The sequence below is a fragment of the Dermochelys coriacea genome, chromosome 20 (assembly GCF_009764565.3).
Source record: "Dermochelys coriacea isolate rDerCor1 chromosome 20, rDerCor1.pri.v4, whole genome shotgun sequence".
Taxonomy (NCBI): Eukaryota; Metazoa; Chordata; order Testudines; family Dermochelyidae; genus Dermochelys; species Dermochelys coriacea.
The window spans coordinates 1,684,576-1,707,995 of record NC_050087.2 but is presented as its reverse complement, the minus strand read 5'-3'; the positions used below and the strand labels follow the sequence as shown (position 1 = coordinate 1,707,995).

Sequence of the window (23,420 nt, the reverse complement as noted above, 5' to 3'; positions counted from 1 at the left end):
GAGGCTCCAAGGTAAAGCGCTTTAATTGCACAGGGGAATGATACAAACCCAGCATATAAAACGCAGCCTTAAACATGACTCCAGCTGAGGGGGGCTGGAGTGGCAGGATTAGCAGCCCAGAATGGGGGTGGGGGTTTAAATAGCAGTAATAGGAACCAGGATAACACCAGGGCCCAATGGGGCCAAGCAGCACGCGCACGGAGGGGTCACCCATCCGCTGGCTCCGCGTCTTATCGGAAGAGACGTGATGTTTCCATGCGTGGGCCGCGTCTCCTCCCCAGCAGCACTTGGGGACGATGCCCTCGGACCCCCGGCCCTGCCAGCCTGCCTCTCGCTCCTGCAAATGCCCAGGGAGCCAGGCTGCTCTGGATGGGATCCGACACTCCACAGCTCCAGGCATCCGGGGCTTGTGCTGAGCCTCGGCTCCGTGCCTCTGTCGCTGGGCCCCCGAGGTGGCTCTGCTTGTCTTCGAGCGACTTTCGGCCTCTCCCGCCGCTCAGACCTGCCTTCTCGCTCCCTCCCAGCTGAGCGCCGGGAGAGCTTGGGGTGGGGGGTGCCAGGGAGGCGAAGGGGTGGGGGGAGGACCAGAGATTGGGATCCCTTCCCGCTAGTGTCTTGCTGCACAGAGATGATGCCCATATGATCTGGCACGAGGAGAAGCCTGGAGCTGCCACGCTCACCAGCTGGGTTCTCAAGAAGACAAGAGGGGAAGACAAAATATCTCAGTATCTATCTCCACACTCACACTCCTCCCAGCTATCTCCGACCCCCCCGCCTGCTCCCGCTCCCACTGCTGCTGCCGCTGCGTCCAGTGAAGTGCGAGCAAGCCGGAGCGTCTCCTGGCAAGGGGAGAGTGTCTCTGGCGTGGTGGGGAGAGGTAGAGCGGGAGGCAGAGAACGCTGGTGCCTCGCTCCTGGGCAACTTGGTGGGAACTTTCCCGTCCCCCGGAGCCAAGTCAACAAGTGCGGAGGCCGGCTGCAGAACGGAGCGAGCCCGGGGGCACCACAAGTCAGCTCCGTGGGCGCCGTGCCGGGGCCGTCTCTCCTCCACTGACTCTTTGGGGGGTTCCGGATCCAGCCCCCCTGGGCCCCGTCTCTTGAGAAGCTTCCACCATTACATCTAAAAGCGAAGACGACTTCCTAGCCCTGGCCACGTCCAGGTTGAGCCGCAAGAAGAGGGTGATCGGGGCGGCCATCGGGGTGGCCATGGTGCTGGTGCTGCTGGTGGCCATCCCGCTGCTGGTGCACCGCTCCAAGGCTACCTCGCCGTACGAAATGCTGGGCAGCTGCCACATGGTCTGTGACCCCCACACGCCCCAGACTCACGGGGCGGCCTCTGCCGAAGCCAGTCCGGAGCTGGCCGTCATCTCCCCATCCCCGTTCCTGCCGGGGGGCAAAGGGGACCAAGGGAGGAGGGGCAAGTCTGGGATCCGAGGGCCCCCAGGCCCCCCAGGGCCGCCAGGGCCGCGTGGTCCAGCTGGAGAGCCGGGCAGGCCGGGGCCACCAGGGCCAGGGCCAGGGGGCTACATCCCATCGCTCTACAGCCCCCGGATCGCCTTCTACGCTGGGCTCCGGAAGCCCCACGAGGGCTACGAGGTGCTGCGCTTCGACGACGTGGTGACCAACGTGGGGAACTACTACGAGCCGACCCGTGGGAAGTTCACCTGCCCCCTGCCCGGCATCTACTTCTTCACCTACCATGTGCTGATGCGCGGCGGGGACGGGACCAGCATGTGGGCCGACCTCATGAAGAACGGGCAGGTAGGAGAACCCCCCCACCCCCGGTCTGCGGCCTCCACCTCACCTGGAACCCGCCCCTCCCCCACTGGCTCCTCCCACCTCACCTGGAACCTGCCCCCTCCCCATGGGCCCCGCCAAACTCACCTGCAACCTGCCCTTCCCCCACTGGCTCCTCCCACCTCACCTGCACCCAGCCCCTCTCCCCACGGGCCCTGCCCACCTCACCTGCAACCTGCCCTTCTCCCCACTGGTTCTGCCCAGTCCACTGGCTCCTCCCCCTCACCTGCTAGCCACCCCTCTCCCCATTGGCTCCACCCAGCCCAGATCCACTCCCCCATTGGTTCCACCCACATCACCTGCAACCCCACTCCTCTCCCCACTGGCTCCGCCCACTCCACCTGCAACTCCCATTGGCTCCTCTCACCTCACCTGCAGGTCCCAGCTCCTGCCAACCCACCTATGAAAGACAGTAGCTTTACCTGCAAATCAGCCAAATCTACCTCCAAGCATATGCTCCCCGGCTCCACCCTGCCAGTGTGCACACCTGCCCTCTCACCTGTGCCCAGCCTTGCCAGAGCTGTGTGTGTGTGTTGGATTCAGAGCTTTGGGGAGGGGAAGGGCAGCAGCCAGGGTCTGATTCCTCAGACCATCGGTCCATAAGCCCCATGTGGGAAGGGCTGCCTAGACCCCTACAAACAGGGCACGTTCTAAAATCCAGCGACTTCCTATGTGTACCAATAGAAATGACCCCTTTACATGCCCTGGGCTATAATCCTTCTATTCATAATGGTATTTCATTATTAACATTGGTAATAATAACATTTATGTACAGCAATGCTCGGGGTATTGTTTAGATAATGCTGACTGTGCAGCGGGTTTTAAATTGTATAAATATATTTTAGATAGACAGATAGATAGAGGGGAGGTGTATGGGGATAGAGAGATAGATAGATAGATAGATAGATAGATAGATAAGGGGGGGTGTGAGGATAGATAGAGGGGATTTATGGAGTGGGGGTGTATGGGGATAGATAGATAGATAGATAGATAGATAGATAGATAGATAGATAGATAGATAGATAGATGGGGGTGTGGGGATAGATAGATAGAGGGGATTTATGGGGAGTGTATGAGGATAGATAGATAGATAGATAGATAGATAGATAGATAGATAGATAGATAGATGGGGTGTATGGGGATAGATAGATAGGTTCTTTTTTAAAGAAAAAAATAAAGAGTTAAAAAAATTGAAATGCAAACTAGATTAATTTTGCTGGGAACCCTTGGGTTCAAGAAAGTCCCTTTAGGTTTGTGACCCAGTGTTGGGTTAGGATTAGTCGCCAACTCCTCATACCAGACACCTTGGCTTGGGATCCGACCGATTTGTTTGTATTATTCCTAAAGTAAAATACAGAGAACAAGAACGTCCAGGCAAAGCTATTTAGTTCTATTCAGACCTTCAGAATATGGAGGCGCAAGGGTTACCAATTCCTTTAAAAAATGAAAGCAAACATCGGAGCATCTGGAATCCGAGAGGCATTTATTTTTAAGATAGCCATGGGCTATTTTATTTGTAAAATATTGTGTTATCAAAGTCAGGGCGTTATTGCAGTAATTGTTAGAAGAAAAATAGATTTCCTTCCTACCCCAAAAATAGCAAAAAATAACATACACGCAACAATCAAAGCAATACACAAATACACACACACACACACACTCCTTCAGAACACAGAGAGATGGGTTTGTAAAGTTTAACCAAAAGTGGGGGGTTATGATGTGGGAGAGAAGTTGTTACATTTTTTCAGATTTAGAGGAATCAGAATACCGGAGATGGGTTTTCAAAATGTGCTCTGTATTGAGCCAAAAAATAAAATAAGATGAGAAGTATCTGAACATTCATTGATCTTTCAAGAGGAGAGATGTTATAGAAGCGTAAGCAGTTATTACGTGTGTGTGTGTGTATTACATATGGCTGCTTGCATGTTTAATATATGTTATAATATACTGAGAGTGCATAGGTGAATCTATACGTCTAGCGGTGATATTTATTAACTATACATTCAGAGTGTGTTTGTATAATATGTAATGTACATCAGATGTTTAACAATTTATATAGAATAGTCTATAGTCCAATATATGCTGTTAAAATATGATTCTGTGCGCCCTGTACAGGATATTATACATACAAACCTACTGTCTGTGTGTGTGAGTGTGTATTATAGCTACATTTCAGTGTCTATAATATAAATACTTTACAGAATGTAAATATCATATTTAATAGTTTAGTGGTGTGTATATACGTAATTATAAACAAACATTTTATGTACATATATATTGCACAGACTGTATTATACATAATACTTTGTACGTATAGCTGAATAGTAAATCTATGTGCACATAATGTTTAATAGTTTATATGCATTTCAAAGTGTCTCTATAGCACTAAATACTGTTATGCATGTAGATTTACAATATTGCATATGTTTACAGAGTGTGTTTCTATAGAGATATAGTCAATATCGATAGATACACACTCACCATGTTGACAGATTTATACTCTCAAAATTTCCTCTAAAATCCTCCCAGGTCTCCCCAACAGGGGGGATAAAAACCTGAGATTTTTCATCCCTGGAGAATCATTTGTCTTTTTCTCCCTTCCTCTCCTATTCCACCGTCAATAAACTCATATCAAATCTTCTCCTCACCTCCACATGCTTTATTAGCATCTGCTCCAAAGCGGGGTCGGATGCTTTAAAATCTACTGCATAGAACCAGGCCCAGAAACAAACAAAAATGCCCTGTTTCAGAAGGGTAGCTGTGTTAGTCTGTATCTGCAAAAAGAACAAGTCCTTGTGGCACCTTAGAGACTAGCAAATTTATTTGGGCATAAGCTTTCGTGGGCTAGAACCCACTTCATTGGATGCTTGGAGTGAAAATACAGTTATCTTCCTATTGTATTTTCCATTGCATGCATCTGATGAAGTGGGTTCTAGCCCACGAAAGCTTATGCCCAAATAAATTTGTTAATCTCTAAGGTGCCACAAGTCCGCCTCCTGCTTTTTTCAAAAATGCCCTGAGAAATATTGTTTATTTCCTATTTTATGGGGTTGATGTTCACGTGCCCAGAGAACCATGCGAAGGCCGGGATTAAGATATTTAGTATCAGGTGATTCTGTTCTTTTCTTTTCTTTTCTCAATAAAGAAAATAACGTGACAGTGGAGCGAAAATGTAACCGTTTAAAAGCTCGACCTGGACACCCTCCATTTATTAAAGATAAATAAGCCAATTGATCTCAAACTTTAAATGCATCCGCCTCACCTCCCACCAGCTGCCTGAACTAATGAAAGCAGCCCCTCGGAGAAGCCGTCTGTTGTGTCTCTTGAGCGAATCAATAGACATATTTACATTTGATCGCCAAGCGTCTTAGCAAATGCTTTGGCCGTGGGATTAGTAGGCGCTAACGCCCAAACCCCACTGTTTTCTATATCAGCGAGTCCTTTTCATATCTACGCTCACGCCGCGGGGCCCAATCCTGAGCTGGTGCCGACTGAAGCCCCTGGGCCTCCGTCACCGTGTGCGATCCTTTACATCCAGGCCAAATGCAGCCAGAATTGAAACTTTTCACACCCACAGTGCATTGGTGTAAACCCGGGCGCAAGGTGCCAGGCAACAGAGAACAAGGCCCAATGCTGCTGCACCAACGTAGCCTGGGGGGCCGTACAGTTCTTTGCCTGTGTCAATTTCTCTCCTGTCACCTGCAGGCTTTCCTGTCCCACGTCACAGCAGCGAGGTCTGTACTTGGGTGCTGGGACTGGCTTTCTTGCCAGCTACCACCTAAAATGAGTCTGGTGTTCCCATTTGACTCACCCTCTCCCCTTCAATCAGCAAAAGAACCTGGCCGTTAATATCACTCTTCTGTCTCCCTGCCAGAGGATCAGTTCGTTATTCGGGGCTGTTTGGACAGCACCTCGGCTAAATCAAACGCTATTGATAATAAATTTTGATCATCTCCAGGGGCCAGAATTGTAGCTGGTGTAAACTGACATGGTTCTGTCAACTTCAGTGCTGATTTACACCAGCTGAGGGTCTGGCCTGTAATATATTAAAAAAACCACCCTAGCTCCCACCTTTATATTACAGCTTGGAAATCTGGGATCATTGTAGGTCTGGCTGGTTTATTCCTATTTTAGAATAAAAGCAGAGGGCCTGAATAGCAATGATTGGAAAACGGCCCCAAAGGTCAGGTTGATTTTTTTTTGAGAGAGAGAGATTAATAGGGATGCTTTGGATGTATCTATGGGGCAGTCACACCTTGGGACACCCTCCTCTCTCCCTCCGCTTGCAAACAGGAAGAATCGCCTGGTTATTAAATAATAAATATCAGGAGGGCTAGAAACAGACATCACTGCTGGTGAGATCGGTTCATTCCACAAGTCTCCGGGGACCTGTTTGCAGTCAATTTGTCAGTGGGTTGGGTTTTTTTTAATTTTATTTTTAATACCAAAACACTCTCCTGTCAAACAAGATCAGACAGGAGACGTTCCCTCCCTCACAGACACCCCACCCGGCCTTTCCATCTAGGTCTAATAAAGGCCCTCTGTACTTTTTATTTATGTAGCTTATTTTAACAGGGAATTAAAGCCTTGGTGGTATTTATGTCCTATTGGCAAGACAGCGGCGGGCAGCTGTTGTAAATCTGCCCACAGGCAGTCAGATTTGGGTGCTGATGGGCCCTTAGAGAGACTCACCATAAAATGTTTGTATCCATTGCCTTCCATCATTCCCCGCTGCCCAGTGCCACATCTCACAGGATCAGGCCCAGGGAGACCACGGGCTCTTACCAGCTAGAATTCCTTCACCCCCCGCCAGCAAGACACGATCTCCCTTCCCCCTGAAAAGCCAGAAGAAACTCTTCCTTTCCAATCCCCCGCCCCCACCGGAACCCACTATTTTCATCGCACTGTTTCACGGATTATGAACACGCAGGATGGGTCAGTGTGCCCCAGGAGTGGGAGACTGGTGGATTTCAGAGGCAATCGTACCATGCCAGAAATTGTTTGAAGTTGCTAGACACAAACACACGCACAGAAACACACACCCGCAGGTTCGAGAAGCCACCTTGTCATGGCAGGGTCAGGTTTGGGGAGGGAATCTGGGCTCGGGGAGGATCCTGGAGCAAGCCCCAGTTGATCAGCCAGGCTCTATCTTCCTGAGCCGACCAGACTAGAAATCGGAGCCCGGGCCCCAGTTTCCACATCTCCTCCGCCAGCTCCCCAAGTGACAGCCGTTTGGCCCAGCGTGTCTCAGATCCCAGAGCCTGGTGCTGCTGAGCGGTGACAGTTTGAAGGAGTGAGATTTCAAAGTAATTACGAGCCAACTCTGAGATGTCACATTGGGAGGGAGCAGGACACGGAGCCGGCCGCCCCATGGGCGCCAGCTCCCACCTGGTCCCTGTCTGACAGGTATGGAGATGAGTTTGTGGGGCCTCAGCTGAGCCCCTAGGAAGGGAGACAGCCGTCCAGGCCGGTGCTAATTGGCAGCTGCAACGAGAGGCCAAGGATTAAATGGGCCGTGGAGATTTGACCCCGGTCCTGCCCCTTGCGTGGGTCTCTCGAGGGCAGGGGTGCTGGCTGCACGCACAGCTGTCCCTGGGGGAGAGTAAATAGGCACAGCTCTCTGCAGCTGTCAATCAAGTGCACTCCGCCAGCGAGAAACTCACAGCAACAAACCACTCCGCTTGCAGCAATGCCGCCGGCCCGGGGGAGGCCCCAGGACCGAAGCGTCTGGCTCCCCATGGGCGGGGGGTGCAGGGCACGTTTAAAGCAGCCCTGAACAACAACCCAGCTCCTTACCAGGCACGCTCGGTAGCATTGGCCTGAATTTACACAGGAGGAAGAAGAGACACGGGCCGGGGGGCGGGAGGTGACTTGTCTAAGGTCGCATATTGAGCCTCTGGCAAGGTCGTTGCTCAGCTCTAACCACTAGACTCCACTCCCCACCAGAGCAAAGAGTAAGACCCAGGAGTCCTGACTCCTAACCCCTGCACTGAGAGCAAATGTCCTGCACCGGATTTAAGTCAGTCTCTAGCGATGCGGGATCAAGAAGAGACCTTCCTGGGGGCCAATTACCTTCCGTCTGCTGTGGCAGGGGTCTCCCATCTCACCCCTTCGTCCACCACATGGTGCCAGCCACAGTCAGAGCCGGGACACTGGGTTCAACGAACTTGGGGCTGGCTCTGGTCTGGCAAAGCCGCTCAGATCAGAGTCCTGAAATAAAGGAAAGATCCTTCTACTTTTGCAGAAGACATGAAGCTACAGTAGATATTTCCCCCTCCCTCCCCCCCTGCGAGAGTTTCTGCCTCTAATTGCAAAAAGAAAAGGAGTACTTGTGGCACCTTAGAGACTGCTACTCTGAAACCTGCCTCTAATTGGAATCTGCCCCAGGAGCGCTTCGAAGCTGCATTCCTCACTCCGGGTAGGTGAGAAAACACTAGAGGAATTACAGTCAGTTCATCAACAGGCAGCAATTCCTCTCGACTTCTCTCCAGCGGAATTTTAAAAGCACATATACATCCCCCCACTGCGCCGCTCACAGACACACTGTCAGAAACCCCTCCAAGGCGGCCGCCCTGCCAGCTCGGCTGTGATCCTGTCAGCTCAGCCAAGCTTAGCCGGCTCACTAGCGGGACGGCTGACCGCGAGGGGAAAGCCGGGTGAGTCAGCAGGAGGCGCTCATCCCCGTAAAGACAGCCCCACCCCAGTCTGCCTCCCTAAAACACCTTTGTGGTTGCAAGGGGACAAGTCCTTGTTCACAGCCTGTCCTAAACTATCAGGCAGTCTTAAACATCTGCCGTGCTCCACCCCAGAGGTGGCTGCATTTCAGTGGGGGCAAGCGCTCCCTATGCATGCTGCTTGTCACTGTTAAAGAGCTGCTACGCCCACCCTCGAGGCAGCTGCAGATCAGTGCCGGCTGAACAGTTTTATCTCTATATAGGTCTGCAAAGGGCTTTGGGAGGAAAGGGGCTACGGGTGATTGCAGGCCTGACCCTAGCAGCTCACTTCACGGATAACTAGGTGAGTGTGTGAAAAGCAGAACAAGGGGCTATATTTGCACACGCCACAACAAGTAACATGGCATTTCAGCCGATCACCAACCCCCTCGATTCAGGTGCCTCCATCTTGGGGCGCTCAGTGTGAGACGCTGAGCGGTAGATTTGCCGGTGCTGAGCCCCAGAAAGAATCTCTAATCCTCCCTCTGCCCAGGGGGTGCTGGATCCCTCGGCACCATCGCAGCGTCTGGGCATCCCTGACATGAAAACCGTCGCATCAGGCACCAGTGGCGGAGCGACCAAGGGGGTTTAGGGAGGCAAGCAGCAATTTACCAAGCTGCAATGACCCCAGCACTCCGGGGTTACAGCCCCAGCTCTGCCAGCCAGTGCCTGGGCCGGAGGAATGACGCTAGTTCCTGCAGCACAGCACCCCCTAGCACCACGCTGGGGCGGTGGGGGTCGGCGCTGGCCCAGGGGTCAGAGCATCTCTTGTGGAACCAAGGCCTGGGCCGTGGAGGTCTCCTGTCCACATCCTGACCCGGTCCGGCCCTGCGGCATGCGAGATCTGATGGGCTCCCAGCACAGGGAGCTGGGCTGGGTGGAGCCTGCAGGTTAGAATTGGGGAGTTGGAGCCAGGACGTCTGCCTTCTATTCCTGGCTCTGCCAGTCCCTTCCCAGCTCTGTGCCTCAGTTTCTCCATCTGTGCAATGGGGATAATTATATAGCCCAGCTTTAGCTGCAGGGTAATTCATTAAAATTGCCTCTTTGGGGGGGAGAGAGGCTTTAGCCACATAAACCCAGCAGCGCAGAATGAGAAATAGCTCCCCAACTCCCAGCTGACCCAATGACCCCCCCAAGAACAAGCTTCCCCACACTCCAGTCTGCTCCTTTCTTGGGTTCTCGCAACTGAATCTCAGCACGAGAAAGAGGAAAGTGTCAGCTCCCAGCCAGCCAGAGGCGCCTCTGTTTGTGTATTAGATGGGGTGGGAGCACGTGCATTAGTCTTGTGTCTCTACATTGGTGTTATTCCATGTGTGTGTGGCCAGGTGTGTAAGAGGGTCACCCACTCTTGTTGCTTATGTATTAATACTAAGAACACCCAGCTCTCCTCTCGTTCTTTCCAGCAGGAGCACTCAAAGTGCTTTACAAAGGTCAGTGTCATTATACAGTTGGGGAAACTGAGGCACCAGATGGCATGACTTGTGACGGTTACCCAGCAGGCCAGTGACAGAGCCAGGAACAGAAATCAGGTTTCCTGAGTCCCAGCCCAATACTCCGGTCACTAGGTCACACTCTGGACCCCTCCAGTGACAGTGACATTTGAAACTGCTGGCTGTGACAGGTGTAGGCAGGAGATGGGGCGCTCGAGAGACGTGTGGCACCAAACGGGCACTTGGGGGGTGGGAGGCGGATTTTAGCAGAAAGGGGTTTTCCCGTTTCCCCGTTTTGCCCAAAATGACTAGGGTTCTGCTCACCAATGCCTGGAATAGCCCCTGAAATCTTGGACTGGCTCAAAACTTGCGGCATTTGTAAGTTATCCCATTATCGACAGACGTCTGAGACATGCTGTCGAACTTCGCCGAAGGCAAAGAGTTTAATTACCGAAAAATGCAATTTCCCGACAAACTCAGCAAATAATTTTGCCCTTCCCCAAAAAGGGGGCGAAAAATTTCTAAACAGTCAAACAAACAGTTTTTCGCTTTGACATTTTCAAAACAAAACAGTTTGATGTTTTGTTTCCAAACCGAGGTATTTTGAAATTTTGCTGGATTTAACTAAAAATAAAAAGGTTAAAAAAACACCCAAAACTAAACTAAATATTCAACCTGAAACAAATTTATTTTTCGGATTTTTTTTTTTTTTTGCCGCCAAACCAAAAAAGTCAGTTATTTCCCCAGGTCTATGTCAGGCCGCGCAATGACTTTGTGTGGGTCTGGCGAAGCGTAAACATCTGTGGATTTATGGGGGTGTCTGGAATTGTGTTACTAGCTTCTTCCTTCCGCCGGTAATGATGCTACTAGCTGGGTGTAAAAATGTGTGTTGTTCAGCATGTCAGCATTTGTGTGACTGTGGGGGTGTAGTGTTATTCTCTGCGTGTGTATGGTTATGCAGGTCTCTCTCCCTGGGGGCCAGAGTGCGTGTGTTGTGTTATTGGGTGTGTGGTTGTAGGTGAAGGGAGGTGCAGAAGGACATTGTATTATTCTGCATGGGAGGGGTGCAGGAGCCAGTGTGTTTGCACGAAACCTTGTCTGTTGAGCTCCATGTGAGGCCACATGCCAGGGACCCACAGGCGGGGTGGAGAAATTCCAGCGAAACAAGAAGAAATCAATCCCCTCCATGCAGTTTTAATGTGGAGAGCTCAGCGGGAGGAGCAGCAGGCTGTTAATTGCTCATCTCCGCGACACTTCCATGGGTCCTGGCTGTTTTATTTTCAATTCTTCAGAGGCAGGGGTGGGGAGAAAGACGCCAGGTTTGGGGTTTCCAGGGAGTTTTAGTGAATTTCACACTGGGGCCTCATTGAGCGACCCAGAGGCTGACCCCTCTGAGACAGGACAGCAGCAGGGTGAACTTTCCACAGGCCCTTCCCTGCACCCCAGCCTACCCCGACGTGGGAAAAGGAGAGCTCTGGGGGACACAGCAGATCTGCCACTGATTGGCTCTGTGTCCTTGAGCAGGTCACTGTGCCTGCTCTATGCCTCAGTTTCCCCAGTTGTAAAACGAGCTGCACTTGTGAGGCTAAATTCCTGGATGTTAAGCAAGGACCTGGGCTTGCCATGGTGGCAGGACCCACCCAAGCCTGGCTCGGTTCACAGAGGGCTGCTCCGTGGCCCACCTCCTGCGCAGCATTTGGACTGGTGACTGAGAGGCAGCCCGTGGGGGGAGCAGAGGAATTGAGGCAGAGACGGATTCAGAGAAAGGGACCTAAATCCACCCCATAAAGCCCTGTCCCTGCCCGGCGGAGGCTGGTCCCTGTTTACGGCTCTGTCATAAGCTGCCTGCTGGCAGTTTGATCCCTTTCTGCGGGATGAAGGCAGCTGCTGAGCAGAGCTTTATCCCCTGCTGTGGCAGCTTGATCCGCAGAAAGGCCTCAGCCCATTGTCAGAGATTTTCTAGCCGGGGCTCAGGGGACGCCCGGACAGCTGAAGCGAGGAGGCTGGGGTTGGGGGCAGGGCATGGGGTGACTCGCAGGCACTAGTGGGGGCCCAGGGCCCGCTGCGCAGAGAGGGGCAGGCTGCAGGGGCCAGGGCACCATCCATGCACTGCACAGGGCAGATGCCAAGCGTTCCCTGCTGCCCCCGGCGGAAGGGAAACCTCTGACCGAGCAAAGGAGCTGATTCCCTGGATGGCTCCGTCTCGGCTGGAGACCAGAGGGGGGACGGTAGCTGCAGTGGTTTAAAGCAGGGTCACCCCTGCCTGCCCACAGCCACTCGTTCAACAGCACCCCAACCCAACCACGTTAACGGGACAGGGGCTGGGCCATACCCAGGCCAGTTCCCTTTGGCACTGGGATGCTTGGCACCAGAGCAACCCACACCCAGCCTGCACCATCCCCCAGCAGCCTCCCTCCGGCTTCTCGCCCGACGACACCCCGTCAGTTTCGCTCTCTGTATCTAGTCATGGCAGCACCAGGCGGGATGCATTTGAGGGTCACGTGCACCCCAGGGAAAGGTGACAACAAAGAGAACAAACAAGCTACAACCCCCCACCCCCCGGGTCAGATCCTGCAAACACCTGAGCACCAAGCCAGTGGGAGTTAGGTGCCTAAATCCCTTGGAGGATCAGAGCCAAGGAGGCGCGGGAGCATCTGCAAAACTCTAGCGTGTGCCCTTCCCTCCTCCCTACCCTGGTTAGGTTTTGTTTTACATTTCACGGGCTGTATTAGGATTGTGTACAATCTATTACTGGGAGTGATTAATAATGAAAATATGACAATGATCAAATATAATTATCAACAGACCTTAATTATATTTCCTATTAATATCCTAATGGGAAAAAGTGACCACTGACCCGAGCGAATTCTTTGAAAAAAACCTTCCTCGTCGTCTCGGCTGGACTCAAGATTTGCCTCCCGGCCGTTTTCGGGCTCTGCGGCGTGGTTGTCACCGGCTCGATCCCTGGACATTAGCAAGGCCGGGTGGACGAGGTCACATCTTTATTGTTTTTGGCTAGAGTGGCTGAGCGGAGCTTGCTCCCGCCCGGCCAGAGGCCCAAGGCTCCATTTCTTAAATGAGCTGTTTTAAAATTCATTGTAACTCACGCAAATGCTTGAACCTCCCTCCCCCTGCCGCACCCGGGCTGCGGTTGCGGGGCTGTCGCTCCGCCGCATGCTTCACACATAACAAAGAGAGCAAAGCCCGACGCATCCTTAAGCAGGGCGCTGAGACCGGCCCCTCCCTAGAAACCCACCTTCGTGGGAAAGGCCGGGCTCATGCAACCATTTCGGCGGGTAAATCTGTGTCAGTCAGGGCTGCACAAGATTAAAGCTGATCAGGATCAGGCCCCATGGCATTAGTAATGGGAACATGAGCCGTATCGATTATTTCCATGGGCTCCGGCTGAGCTCACAACCCCTCATACTGGGGGCTGCATGGAGTCAGTGAGAGACAGGCCCTGCCCGCAGAGCTCCCCATGCAAACAGTGGCAGGGCTGCGATCAGGCCCCTTTGAGTAAATGGGGCCGGAGAGATTCAAGGGACATGCCCAGATCTCCTGGGTCCCATCCCAGGGCCTGTCATGGGCCTGCCCCGTCCTCCAGTGTAGCCCTGCTCAGCTACGGCTGCAAAGCACCGGGAGAGTGCGGCATTAGGGTTATCAGGACTTAACCCTCTGATCAAAACCAGGTAGGGTCCAAGTCCTGCCGTGCACGAGCTGTCCTAGGATCCACACACATTGCCGTGCAGAGGTTCCCTCTGATCGCTAACACCCCTGCGCATCATTAGCACCGACTCCAGCCGTACAGCGATCGTTCTGACAGCTGGATTCGGGAGCAAGCGAGGCTGAAGAACCTGGCCCACGGGGAGATGAAGGGAGCGCTGATGTTCCTGGGACTGGAGGGTGGGTTCCTGAAAGCCCCAGCTCCTGGAGTCAGGAGATCATGTGAGATCTGGGCTTATGTGACCAGGCGGGGGGCGGAGGAGGGGGTGTTCTGAGTCTATCCCCATGCTGGTGAGGCTGTCTTTCTCTTGCTGCTAATTCTACTGTTTGCTAACAAATAACTCGTATTAGCAACAACCTCCATCACCAATCAATGACTGTGTTAGTGTCTGAATGTATGACACAATTAATGATCATCTAGCTTCATAATGCTGTGGTTATATTAATTATATTTAACACACTATGTAATTAGTTCATAATTAATAATCAACAATAATATAGTGAGACTATGATAGTTATATGGAGTATTACATAATAATAGAGTGATTATATTAATTGTAGCTATATGGTGTATTATATAGTAATACGATACTGCATAAATATAATTACTATATGCTATTAATTAAGAATTGATCTCTCAATTCATAATATAATTGTATGAATTCTATGTATAGATTACATAGAGATGAATTAGTAATAGTAACACTATACTGACGATCGATCATCAGGATCCCAAACGAATGGTGGGACTGGCCCCACACCCCAGATTCTGGGATGGTTTTAGTCTGTTGAGCTTTGCCGATAATTGCTGGCACTAGATCTCCCCAGCACAGTCAGGGCGATGAGTCCGGCCCGCGCTGCAGGAGCTCCCAGCTTCTCCCCAGACCCCTAATGATTCAAATCAGCCCCGCACGGCCCCACAACTGCCCCTCCCACAGCCCAGCAATTACTTATGCACCCACATCAATTCTTCCCCCTCCCAACCTCACCTCTGCTCCTGCAGCTGCTGGGGTCTTTACCCCCCTCTCCCAGGCCTGGGGGGGAGCAGGGATCCCCCCCTTACAGGGAGGAAATGGATGGGGGGCAGACTGGCCCATTGTTCACAGAAGTGGGGGGAAGCAGAGCAACCTTGATCGGCTGGGCTCTTTCAGCTCCCTCCCCACAACCCAAAAGCCCCTCTTGGGTCCTGCGGGGGTGGGGGGGAAGAGCTCTGCCAGCCTCCAGCAGCCATCCTGATTGGCTGCTCATCCTCAGAGGGTGGGGCAGGGGGGAAGGCAGCCAGTCAGATGGGGGGTCCAGCCCCCCCACAGCAGAGGTTCCCAAGGGGGCTGGAGTTGCCCAATGCCGGGGCAGCTGCAGCTGGGGCGAACGCAGAGAAGGAAACGGCTGCCCTGGTGCTGGGGGGAGGGGATTAACTCCCAGACCCAGTGCCCAGGGTGGGGGCGATTCACCCCCCAGCCCGGGACGGGAAGGTTTGAACTCAGGGCGGGCCCCGCGTTAGTTCAGCCCCAGCTCTCAGCCCCTGGCCAGTGCTAGGCTGGGGTCGGACGAGAGGACCCGAGGGGTCCCCCTCCCCTTCCAGGCGCCGTCCCTGCGGCGGAGAGACGCCGAGGCCAGGCCCGCGGGGCCAAGAGGCCAGTGGAGTGGATGGGTCCCTGCCATGGGGCTGAACCACACCCCGGGCATGTCTTTGGCCAGCGCTGCTCCCCCCCACCAGTGGTTGGGGGGGTGCCCCGGTGCCGTGGGGGAGGGGTGGATCACCAGGGGCCTCCCATGCGTGAGCGGGTGCAGGATCGGGGCCCATGATCTATTGCATGGGGCGCTGTGCTATGGGCAGCAGGGCAGGGGCTCAGCAGCGGCCCCCCACGTCTAACACGACCCCCCATCTCTCCCCAGGTGCGGGCCAGCGCCATCGCCCAGGACGCGGACCAGAATTACGACTACGCCAGCAACAGCGTCATCCTGCACCTGGACGTGGGCGACGAGGTTTTCGTCAAGCTGGATGGGGGGAAGGTGCACGGGGGGAACACCAACAAATACAGCACCTTCTCTGGCTTCATCATCTACCCGGACTGAGCCCCCCGGACTGAGCTGGTCGGCCTCCCCAGCATGGCCCCCCCGGACTGAGCCCGTCTGCGCCCCCAGCGTGGCCATGGACCCCCGGACTGAGCCCGTCTGTGCCCCCAACGTGGCCCTGGGCCCCCCCCGGACTGAGCCCGTCTGTGCCCCCAGCGTGGCCCCGGGCTCTGCTCAGGGAAATGAACTGGGACAGACCCCCGGGGGGGACTGTGGGCGGCTGGGTCTAGGGGTGCAGGGGGAACTAGGGGCTCAGGGCATCTGCTCTGGCACCTCCAGACCTTACCAGCCCCTGATGACACGTGGGGGGGTAGCTGTGGAGGGGGGGATAAATCAGACTGTGGTGGGGGCCCAAACCCACCATCAGCTGGGGGGAGGTGCTAATGATCTCCTTGCTGGGTGGGGCCCAAGGGGGGGACCCTGGGAAGGGAGGGGTCAGGCACGGATGTGGCGTTGGGGTGGGGGGCTGCAGTTCTGAAGGAGCTGGTCTTTCCCACCCCAGGGGCCCTGCCCCCTCCCGCCTGTCCCCCTGGGGGGAGGGGATGGCACTGGCAGGCTGGGCAGTAAATCCTCCCCGCCCCGAGCCTCTCAATCTCCAATGACTTGACCCTCATCCAGAACTGGGTGGATGTCAGGAGGGGGACCTGGGAAAACAGCCCCCAGATTCCTAACAGCTCTCGCTTCCTCCTCTGCTCAGATCCTACCCCCTGCCCCCCGCCAGACTCCCCCAGGGGTAGGAGAGAAGCCTGCCTGCCCCCTAGCATTGGGGTACAAATTGAGCATCCCAGCTCCCCCCACAGCTCATTACCCTTGTACAGAGGCCCCCTAGACCCCAAAGTGGGGAGAACCCCTCCTACCCCTCGTCTCTTCTCCCCGGATTATACTCTGCCACCATTTGCAGCCCCACAAGTCTCTTGCATGAAGGGTTGTGGGGCAGCCCTAGATATTACTATATATAGACTCGGGGGGTTGCCCATTGGGTGTTGCTGAAGGGATGGTCTCGAGTCCTATCGACTGGCTGACATGTGCCTGTCTGTATATAATCTCGCCACTGCCCCCTGCTGGAGGCCATTGGAGCTGCTCAAGCGTGTGTCATAGACCCTGTATGGCTAAGGGCCAACGAAAAGTCCCCATCCCAGCCAGCCTTCGGGAGCGGGAGGATCCGAGTCCCTCTGGCGTAATAGAGAGATGGGCCTGGCTGGGCCAGGGGTCTCCCCCACCACAGCTGCTTACTGCTGTGGGGGGCTTCCCTCTGCCCCCATGGCTAGCCGGGGGTGGGGGCTGTATTGTGGGGGTGGGGCAGGGAGCCTGTGCCAGAAGGGCGATGCCCAGACTCTGCCCCAGCATCTTCCTAGCGAGCAACGAAACAAGGTGGTTGGGTCAGAGTCGGGCCACGGCCGAGCCCCTGCAACACCCCCCCACTGCCATTCCCCCCATCACACACACAGCATCACTGCAAAACCCCTCCGCACCCCACAACTGTTCCAATGTACAACCCGCATCCCCCGTCGGATCCTCCCAGACCTGCAGAAACACCCCCGATCGCTGCCCCACTCTTGCCCACCCACCAGCGACCCGCCAGGCCCAGCCACCCCCGTGGCTCTTCCCCTACAGAGAGACCCGGGCTGGCTCTTTCCGCCCCATGAGTGTGGCAGGGCATGTGTGTATCACGTGGGTGCTTTGCAGGCACATGTCTGAGTGAGCACACATGGATGCATAGGCAGGGGGATGTGTGTGCAAGTGTGCATGTGCATTTGTGCATGGGCAGGTGTTTGCACACACGTGCAAGTATGTTTCTCCAATTCACCCTACTCCATCCATCTTTCCCCTTCACCCCCCCATCACCCCAGCCACTCCCCCATTTCAGTGTCACCCAGTCTTCAGCTCTCCTCCCCCTGCTCCCCTCCCCGTCTCCTTTGCACACTCCAGGAGGTCACTCCCTGGTGGAAGCTGTACCCCACTGGTGCAGCACTGCAGTTCTGCGCACGCACGCACGCTGCCCCCTGCATGCAAGCCCCACGTGCTGACTGCTCACCGACCACAGGCCGCGGGAGGGAGCTGTACAGTGGCCTGTTCGAACTGTCCAGATCAACACACTCTGTTGCAGGGGCCAGGGCACTTCGCTGTGATTAACCCGCCCAGGGCCGCTCATGCCAGGGGCCCCTCGAACCCATGTCTCCGATCACCAGGCTCTGTGTTTGATCCGCCATTAAAACACTCTGGTTTTGGACTCGCACTTGGAGGGGTTTTCTCTGTTGCCACAATGCAGTCGGGCACAGAGCTCACTCACCCGCCACTGATCTGCAGCCACCTCTGGGGTGAGGCACAGTGGCGGGTTAACAGCCACACTGCAATGCTGCCAGGAAGCAAAGGAGGATCCCGTCTCCAGCTGGAGCCCCGAAGGGAAGGACGATCACGATGCTGGGTCTCAGCCCTGCCCGTGGGCACCAGCTCCCTTGCCACGCATGGGGCCAGCCGGGATCTTTGGGCAGTAACAGAAGCCAGCGCCCAGGATGCGGGGGGTTGGAGGGTGCCAGAGCCTCAGGCTGAGGCCAAGGGGATTCTGGGTCTGGGTGTGACCCCTCTTTTTAACCCCTGCCTTGCTGCCGGTCTGCCCTCCCTTCCCCCACTGATGCATTTAACATGTGTCACCAAGTCACTGCTCCAGGATCCTGGCTCCTTCCCTGGCCCGCGAATGCTCATGGCCCCTCCACCCCCAAAGAGGTGGCTGCGGGCACTTTAACGCCTTCCTTGCCAGCCCGGGGGCCTCTCCGGGCTTCTCTGTCTCCCCAGGGTCTGGGGCACCGCACCTCCCCTTCTCTGACCACTAGGAGTCCTCACCAACGAGCGACACATCTGCTGGGAAGTGCACACACAGGGCACTGCTGTTGGGAAGCTCACCGCACTGAGCATCACGCACTGAGGGCGATGCTCTGGAGCTGCTCCCTACGAAGCCAGGCAGGACTCTGGGGAAGTCTCCTCTCTCGGAGCAGCCTGTCTGCGGGACACACAGCTCACCCGGCTTCCCCCTTCCTGGGTCTGACCTCGGAGCATCCAGCATCCTCTGCCCCTCCGTGTGCTTCCCAAAGCGAGTCCACCCAGGCGGGGTCCTGGGGAAGCCAGAGGGTCCTGCCCCCCAACTCCGCAGTCAGACGTGACTCTCAGCCAGCCAGTAAAACAGAAGGTTTATTAGACGACAGGAACATGGTCTAACACAGAGCTAGTAGGTGCAGAGAACAAGACCCCTCAACTTGGTCCATTTTGGGGGGCAGTGAGCCAGACAACCCCATCTACACTTCACTCCTCGTCCCCAGCCAGCCCCAAACTGACTCCCCCTCCAGCCCCCCCTCCTCTGGGCTTTGTCCCTGTCCCAGGCCAGGAGGTCACCGGATTCCTTTGTTCTCCAACCCTTTAGCTCTCACCTTGCAGTGGGGAAGGGCCAGGCCATCAGCTGCCAGGAAACAGGGTGTCGGTCATTCTCTGTGTCCAGACCCCTGCCCACACCTGCCCTCTAGGGCTCTGCAAGGATCATGCCCCCTTATCCCACCACCTAGATACTTAAGAACTGCACAGGGGAAACTGAGGCACCCCCACACTGTTCAGAGGAAACATTAAGAACAGTCACACTGAGGTCCTGGGCACTGCTGTCAGGAAGCTTGCAACACCAGAGTCCTGAGTCCAGGACACTGCTGTGGGGAAGTTCACAGCGCTGGGCTCCCACCAGGGCACTGCTGTCAGGGTGATCACAGTTATAGGAAACCTTTTCCCAGCCTTGTCTCCAATTCCAGCCCCTTTGCTTGGCCAATTAGTGTTAATTAACCACATTGGTCAGTGCATGTGTCTGTGGGTGTGAGTGCGACTCTGTATGTGAATCTGTGTATCTGAATGGTGAGTGAATATGTGTATCTGAATGGTCTCAAATCGCACCTGGAGCTGCAGCTAGCAAGAGATGTCAAGAGTAACAAGAAGGGTTTCTTCAGGTATGTTGGCAACAAGAAGAAAGCCAAGGAAAGTGTGGGCCCCTTACTGAATGAGGGAGGCAAGCTAGTGACAGAGGATGTGGAAAAAACTAATGTACTCAATGCTTTTTTTGCCTCTGTTTTCACTAACAAGGTCAGCTCCCAGACTGCTGTGCTGGGCATCACAAAATGGGGAAGAGATGGCCAGCCCTCTGTAGAGATAGAGGTGGTTAGGGACTATTTAGAAAAGCTGGACGTGCACAAGTCCATGGGGCCGGACGAATTGCATCCGAGAGTGCTGAAGGAATTGGCGGCTGTGATTGCAGAGCCCTTGGCCATTATCTTTGAAAACTCGTGGCGAACGGGGGAAGTCCCGGATGACTGGAAAAAGGCTAATGTAGTGCCCATCTTTAAAAAAGGGAAGAAGGAGGATCCTGGGAACTACAGGCCAGTCAGCCTCACCTCAGTCCCTGGAAAAATCATGGAGCAGGTCCTCAAAGAATCAATCCTGAAGCACTTAGAGGAGAGGAAAGTGATCAGGAACAGTCAGCATGGATTCACCAAGGGAAGGTCATGCCTGACTAATCTAATCGCCTTTTATGATGAGATTACTGGTTCTGTGGATGAAGGGAAAGCAGTGGATGTATTGTTTCTTGACTTTAGCAAAGCTTTTGACACGGTCTCCCACAGCATTCTTGTCAGCAAGTTAAGGAAGTATGGGCCGGATGAATGCACTATAAGGTGGGTAGAAAGCTGGCTAGATTGTCGGGCTCAACGAGTAGTGATCAATGGCTCCATGTCTAGTTGGCAGCCGGTGTCAAGTGGAGTGCCCCAGGGGTCGGTCCTGGGGCCCGTTTTGTTCAATATCTTCATAAATGATCTGGAGGATGGTGTGGATTGCACTCTCAGCAAATTTGCGGATGATACTAAACTGGGAGGAGTGGTAGATACGCTGGAGGGGAGGGATAGGATACAGAAGGACCTAGACAAATTGGAGGATTGGGCCAAAAGAAATCTAATGAGGTTCAATAAGGATAAGTGCAGGGTCCTGCACTTAGGATGGAAGAATCCAATGCACCGCTACAGACTAGGGACCGAATGGCTCGGCAGCAGTTCTGCGGAAAAGGACCTAGGGGTGACAGTGGACGAGAAGCTGGATATGAGTCAGCAGTGTGCCCTTGTTGCCAAGAAGGCCAATGGCATTTTGGGATGTATAAGTAGGGGCATAGCGAGCAGATCGAGGGACGTGATCGTTCCCCTCTATTCGACACTGGTGAGGCCTCATCTGGAGTACTGTGTCCAGTTTTGGGCCCCACACTACAAGAAGGATGTGGATAAATTGGAAAGAGTACAGCGAAGGGCAACAAAAATGATTAGGGGTCTAGAGCACATGACTTATGAGGAGAGGCTGAGGGAGCTGGGATTGTTTAGTCTGCAGAAGAGAAGAATGAGGGGGGATTTGATAGCTGCTTTCAACTACCTGAAAGGGGGTTTCAAAGAGGATGGCTCTAGACTGTTCTCAATGGTAGCAGATGACAGAACGAGGAGTAATGGTCTCAAGTTGCAATGGGGGAGGTTTAGATTGGATATTAGGAAAAACTTTTTCACTAAGAGGGTGGTGAAACACTGGAATGCGTTACCTAGGGAGGTGGTAGAATCTCCTTCCTTAGAGGTTTTTAAGGTCAGGCTTGACAAAGCCCTGGCTGGGATGATTTAACTGGGACTTGGTCCTGCTTTGAGCAGGGGGTTGGACTAGATGACCTTCTGGGGTCCCTTCCAACCCTGAGATTCTATGATTCTATGATTCTATGTGGGGTAGGGGTGCCATACAGCTATGGTGCATCACAGCACAGGGCTCTCCCGCCCAGGGCAGAAATGCAGCCACTGCTGGGGTGGGGCAAGGCATCTGAGCACCAGCTACATTGCACAGGGATGGGCATGCATCTCACTGGAGTGTTTTTCACAAGATCCCCCCTTGATCCCACCCTGGCCAGATGAGGGGGCAGCCATGGGGAGGGGACTGGGGGCTTTGATGGTGGTGAAAGAGAGGAGGCATAGATGGGGCACTCAGGCACGGCTCTCCCCAGATTCCCCCCTCATACTGTCTGAGACACCCCACATCCTGCACTGAGCACCCCTGGGCTTTGGCAGCTCTGAGCCCTGCCGTTTCTCCTGCTCACCCTGCAAACTGCCCCAAGAGAGACAAAGTAACCCCCATCCCCACTGCCACCCAGCCTGGGGGGTGCAGTGCCCCCCCGTGTCAGTTATGGGAGGGCAGTGTCCTGCTAGGAGATTTCAGGTCACACACCAGCAGCTGGGCCCCTTGTGCGACCCCCATGCCCTGTGTGCAACCTTGCACCTGGGTGTTGGAGGGGGAAGTAGTGTGGCCACCCCCAGCCTGCCCTGAATGGGCAGCATGCCTGCCCCCACGTGTTTGTCTGTATGCACATAGCATGACCTGGCCATCCGTGCTCCAGTCATGTTATACACGTCGTGTCTGTATCCCAACCCCGCCCATGCAGATGTGTAGCGTGTGCAATGCATCCCCCTGCCAGCGGGCCCTGCCTAGTGGCCGTGATAGCTCCATGCACACATGGTGCCCCAGTGGGACATGCCTGCCCCCCACCGTGTCTGCAGAACATCAGTAATGACACCGCTGGCTGTGTGCTACCTGCAGCCTGTCGGGTCCCCCAGGGGGGTGACGCTCTTGGTGCACAGGCGTGTGCAGGCAGACAGGCCACGTGCACACACGGGCCCAGTACCATCCCTCCCACACCCTCCCATCTGTGCCAGCTGGCCCTGTCACCGCGCTGATGGCTGCCCAGCAGCGCCCACCTGTAATGAGCTCCCCGCCCGCTGCCCCGGGATGCCGGTAATCGGCAGATCAGGCTGGGAAGGCAGCGCTGAGACAGGGCCAGGGCCAGGGCCCTGCTATTCGACAGGAGTTCACTCCCTCCCCCCAGCCTGTTTTTCATGGGTCCGTTCCCTCCCCCCAAACCAGCTCCCACCCCCCATCAACCACCCACTCCTGGGCGAGGGGAGGCAGAATGGATAAATGTTGGGGGGACACATGCCCACCAGCCCATGTTACAGGGCTGGGACTGGAGGCGGTTTGGGCCAGAGCCACTCTCTGCTCTGCTCCAGTATCTAGCTCCCTTGCTGGGTCCCCAGGCCATAGACTCAGTGAGCCAGATGGGGGGGAGGTGGACAGGCTCCCACTCCTGGTCCCAACCTATGTCTGTGTGGAGTCTCCTGGGGTTGGGCCCCTCAGACCTCCAGGGGGAGGGAAAGGTGATGGTGTGATGAAGCAGGACTGTTCTTAAATGTTTCCTCTGAATATTGTAGAGGTGCCTCAGTTTCCCCTATGAAGTTCTTAAGTATCTAGGTGATGGGATAAGGGTGTATGATCGTTGCAGAGCCCTAGAGGGCAGGTATGTGCAGGGGTCTGCACAGGGATCTAGGCCATAAGCAGGGCAAAGGGCTTCATCCCTGGGACCCTCACCCAGCTCACACAGCCCCTCAGCATCTGAGGCTGCACCACCAGGGGCCTGACAACAGTTTTCTCTGTCCCAGGATCTCGCGACCCCAGGAACGTCGTCCCATGGCCATCACCTTCTGCTCCCACTGGGGATCCGAGGGGCCTGGCCCCAGGAAACTCCACACAGACATGTAGGTTGGGACCAGGGTCGGGAGGTGGACAGGCTCCCACTCCATCTGGCTGAC

At 54.7% G+C, this 23,420-nt stretch overlaps 1 protein-coding gene across 1 annotated transcript; it reads left to right on the top strand.

Moving 5' to 3' along the window:
* The first annotated feature begins 656 nt into the window (after nucleotides 1–656).
* Nucleotides 657–16,032, top strand: C1QL4 (complement C1q like 4). The gene is made up of 2 exons (XM_038378501.2): nucleotides 657–1,760; nucleotides 15,559–16,032. Exons 1-2 carry the CDS (start codon nucleotides 1,206–1,208, stop codon nucleotides 15,736–15,738), a joined length of 735 nt encoding a protein of 244 aa, XP_038234429.1. The 5' UTR covers nucleotides 657–1,205; the 3' UTR covers nucleotides 15,739–16,032.
* The last annotated feature ends 7,388 nt before the right edge of the window (nucleotides 16,033–23,420 follow it).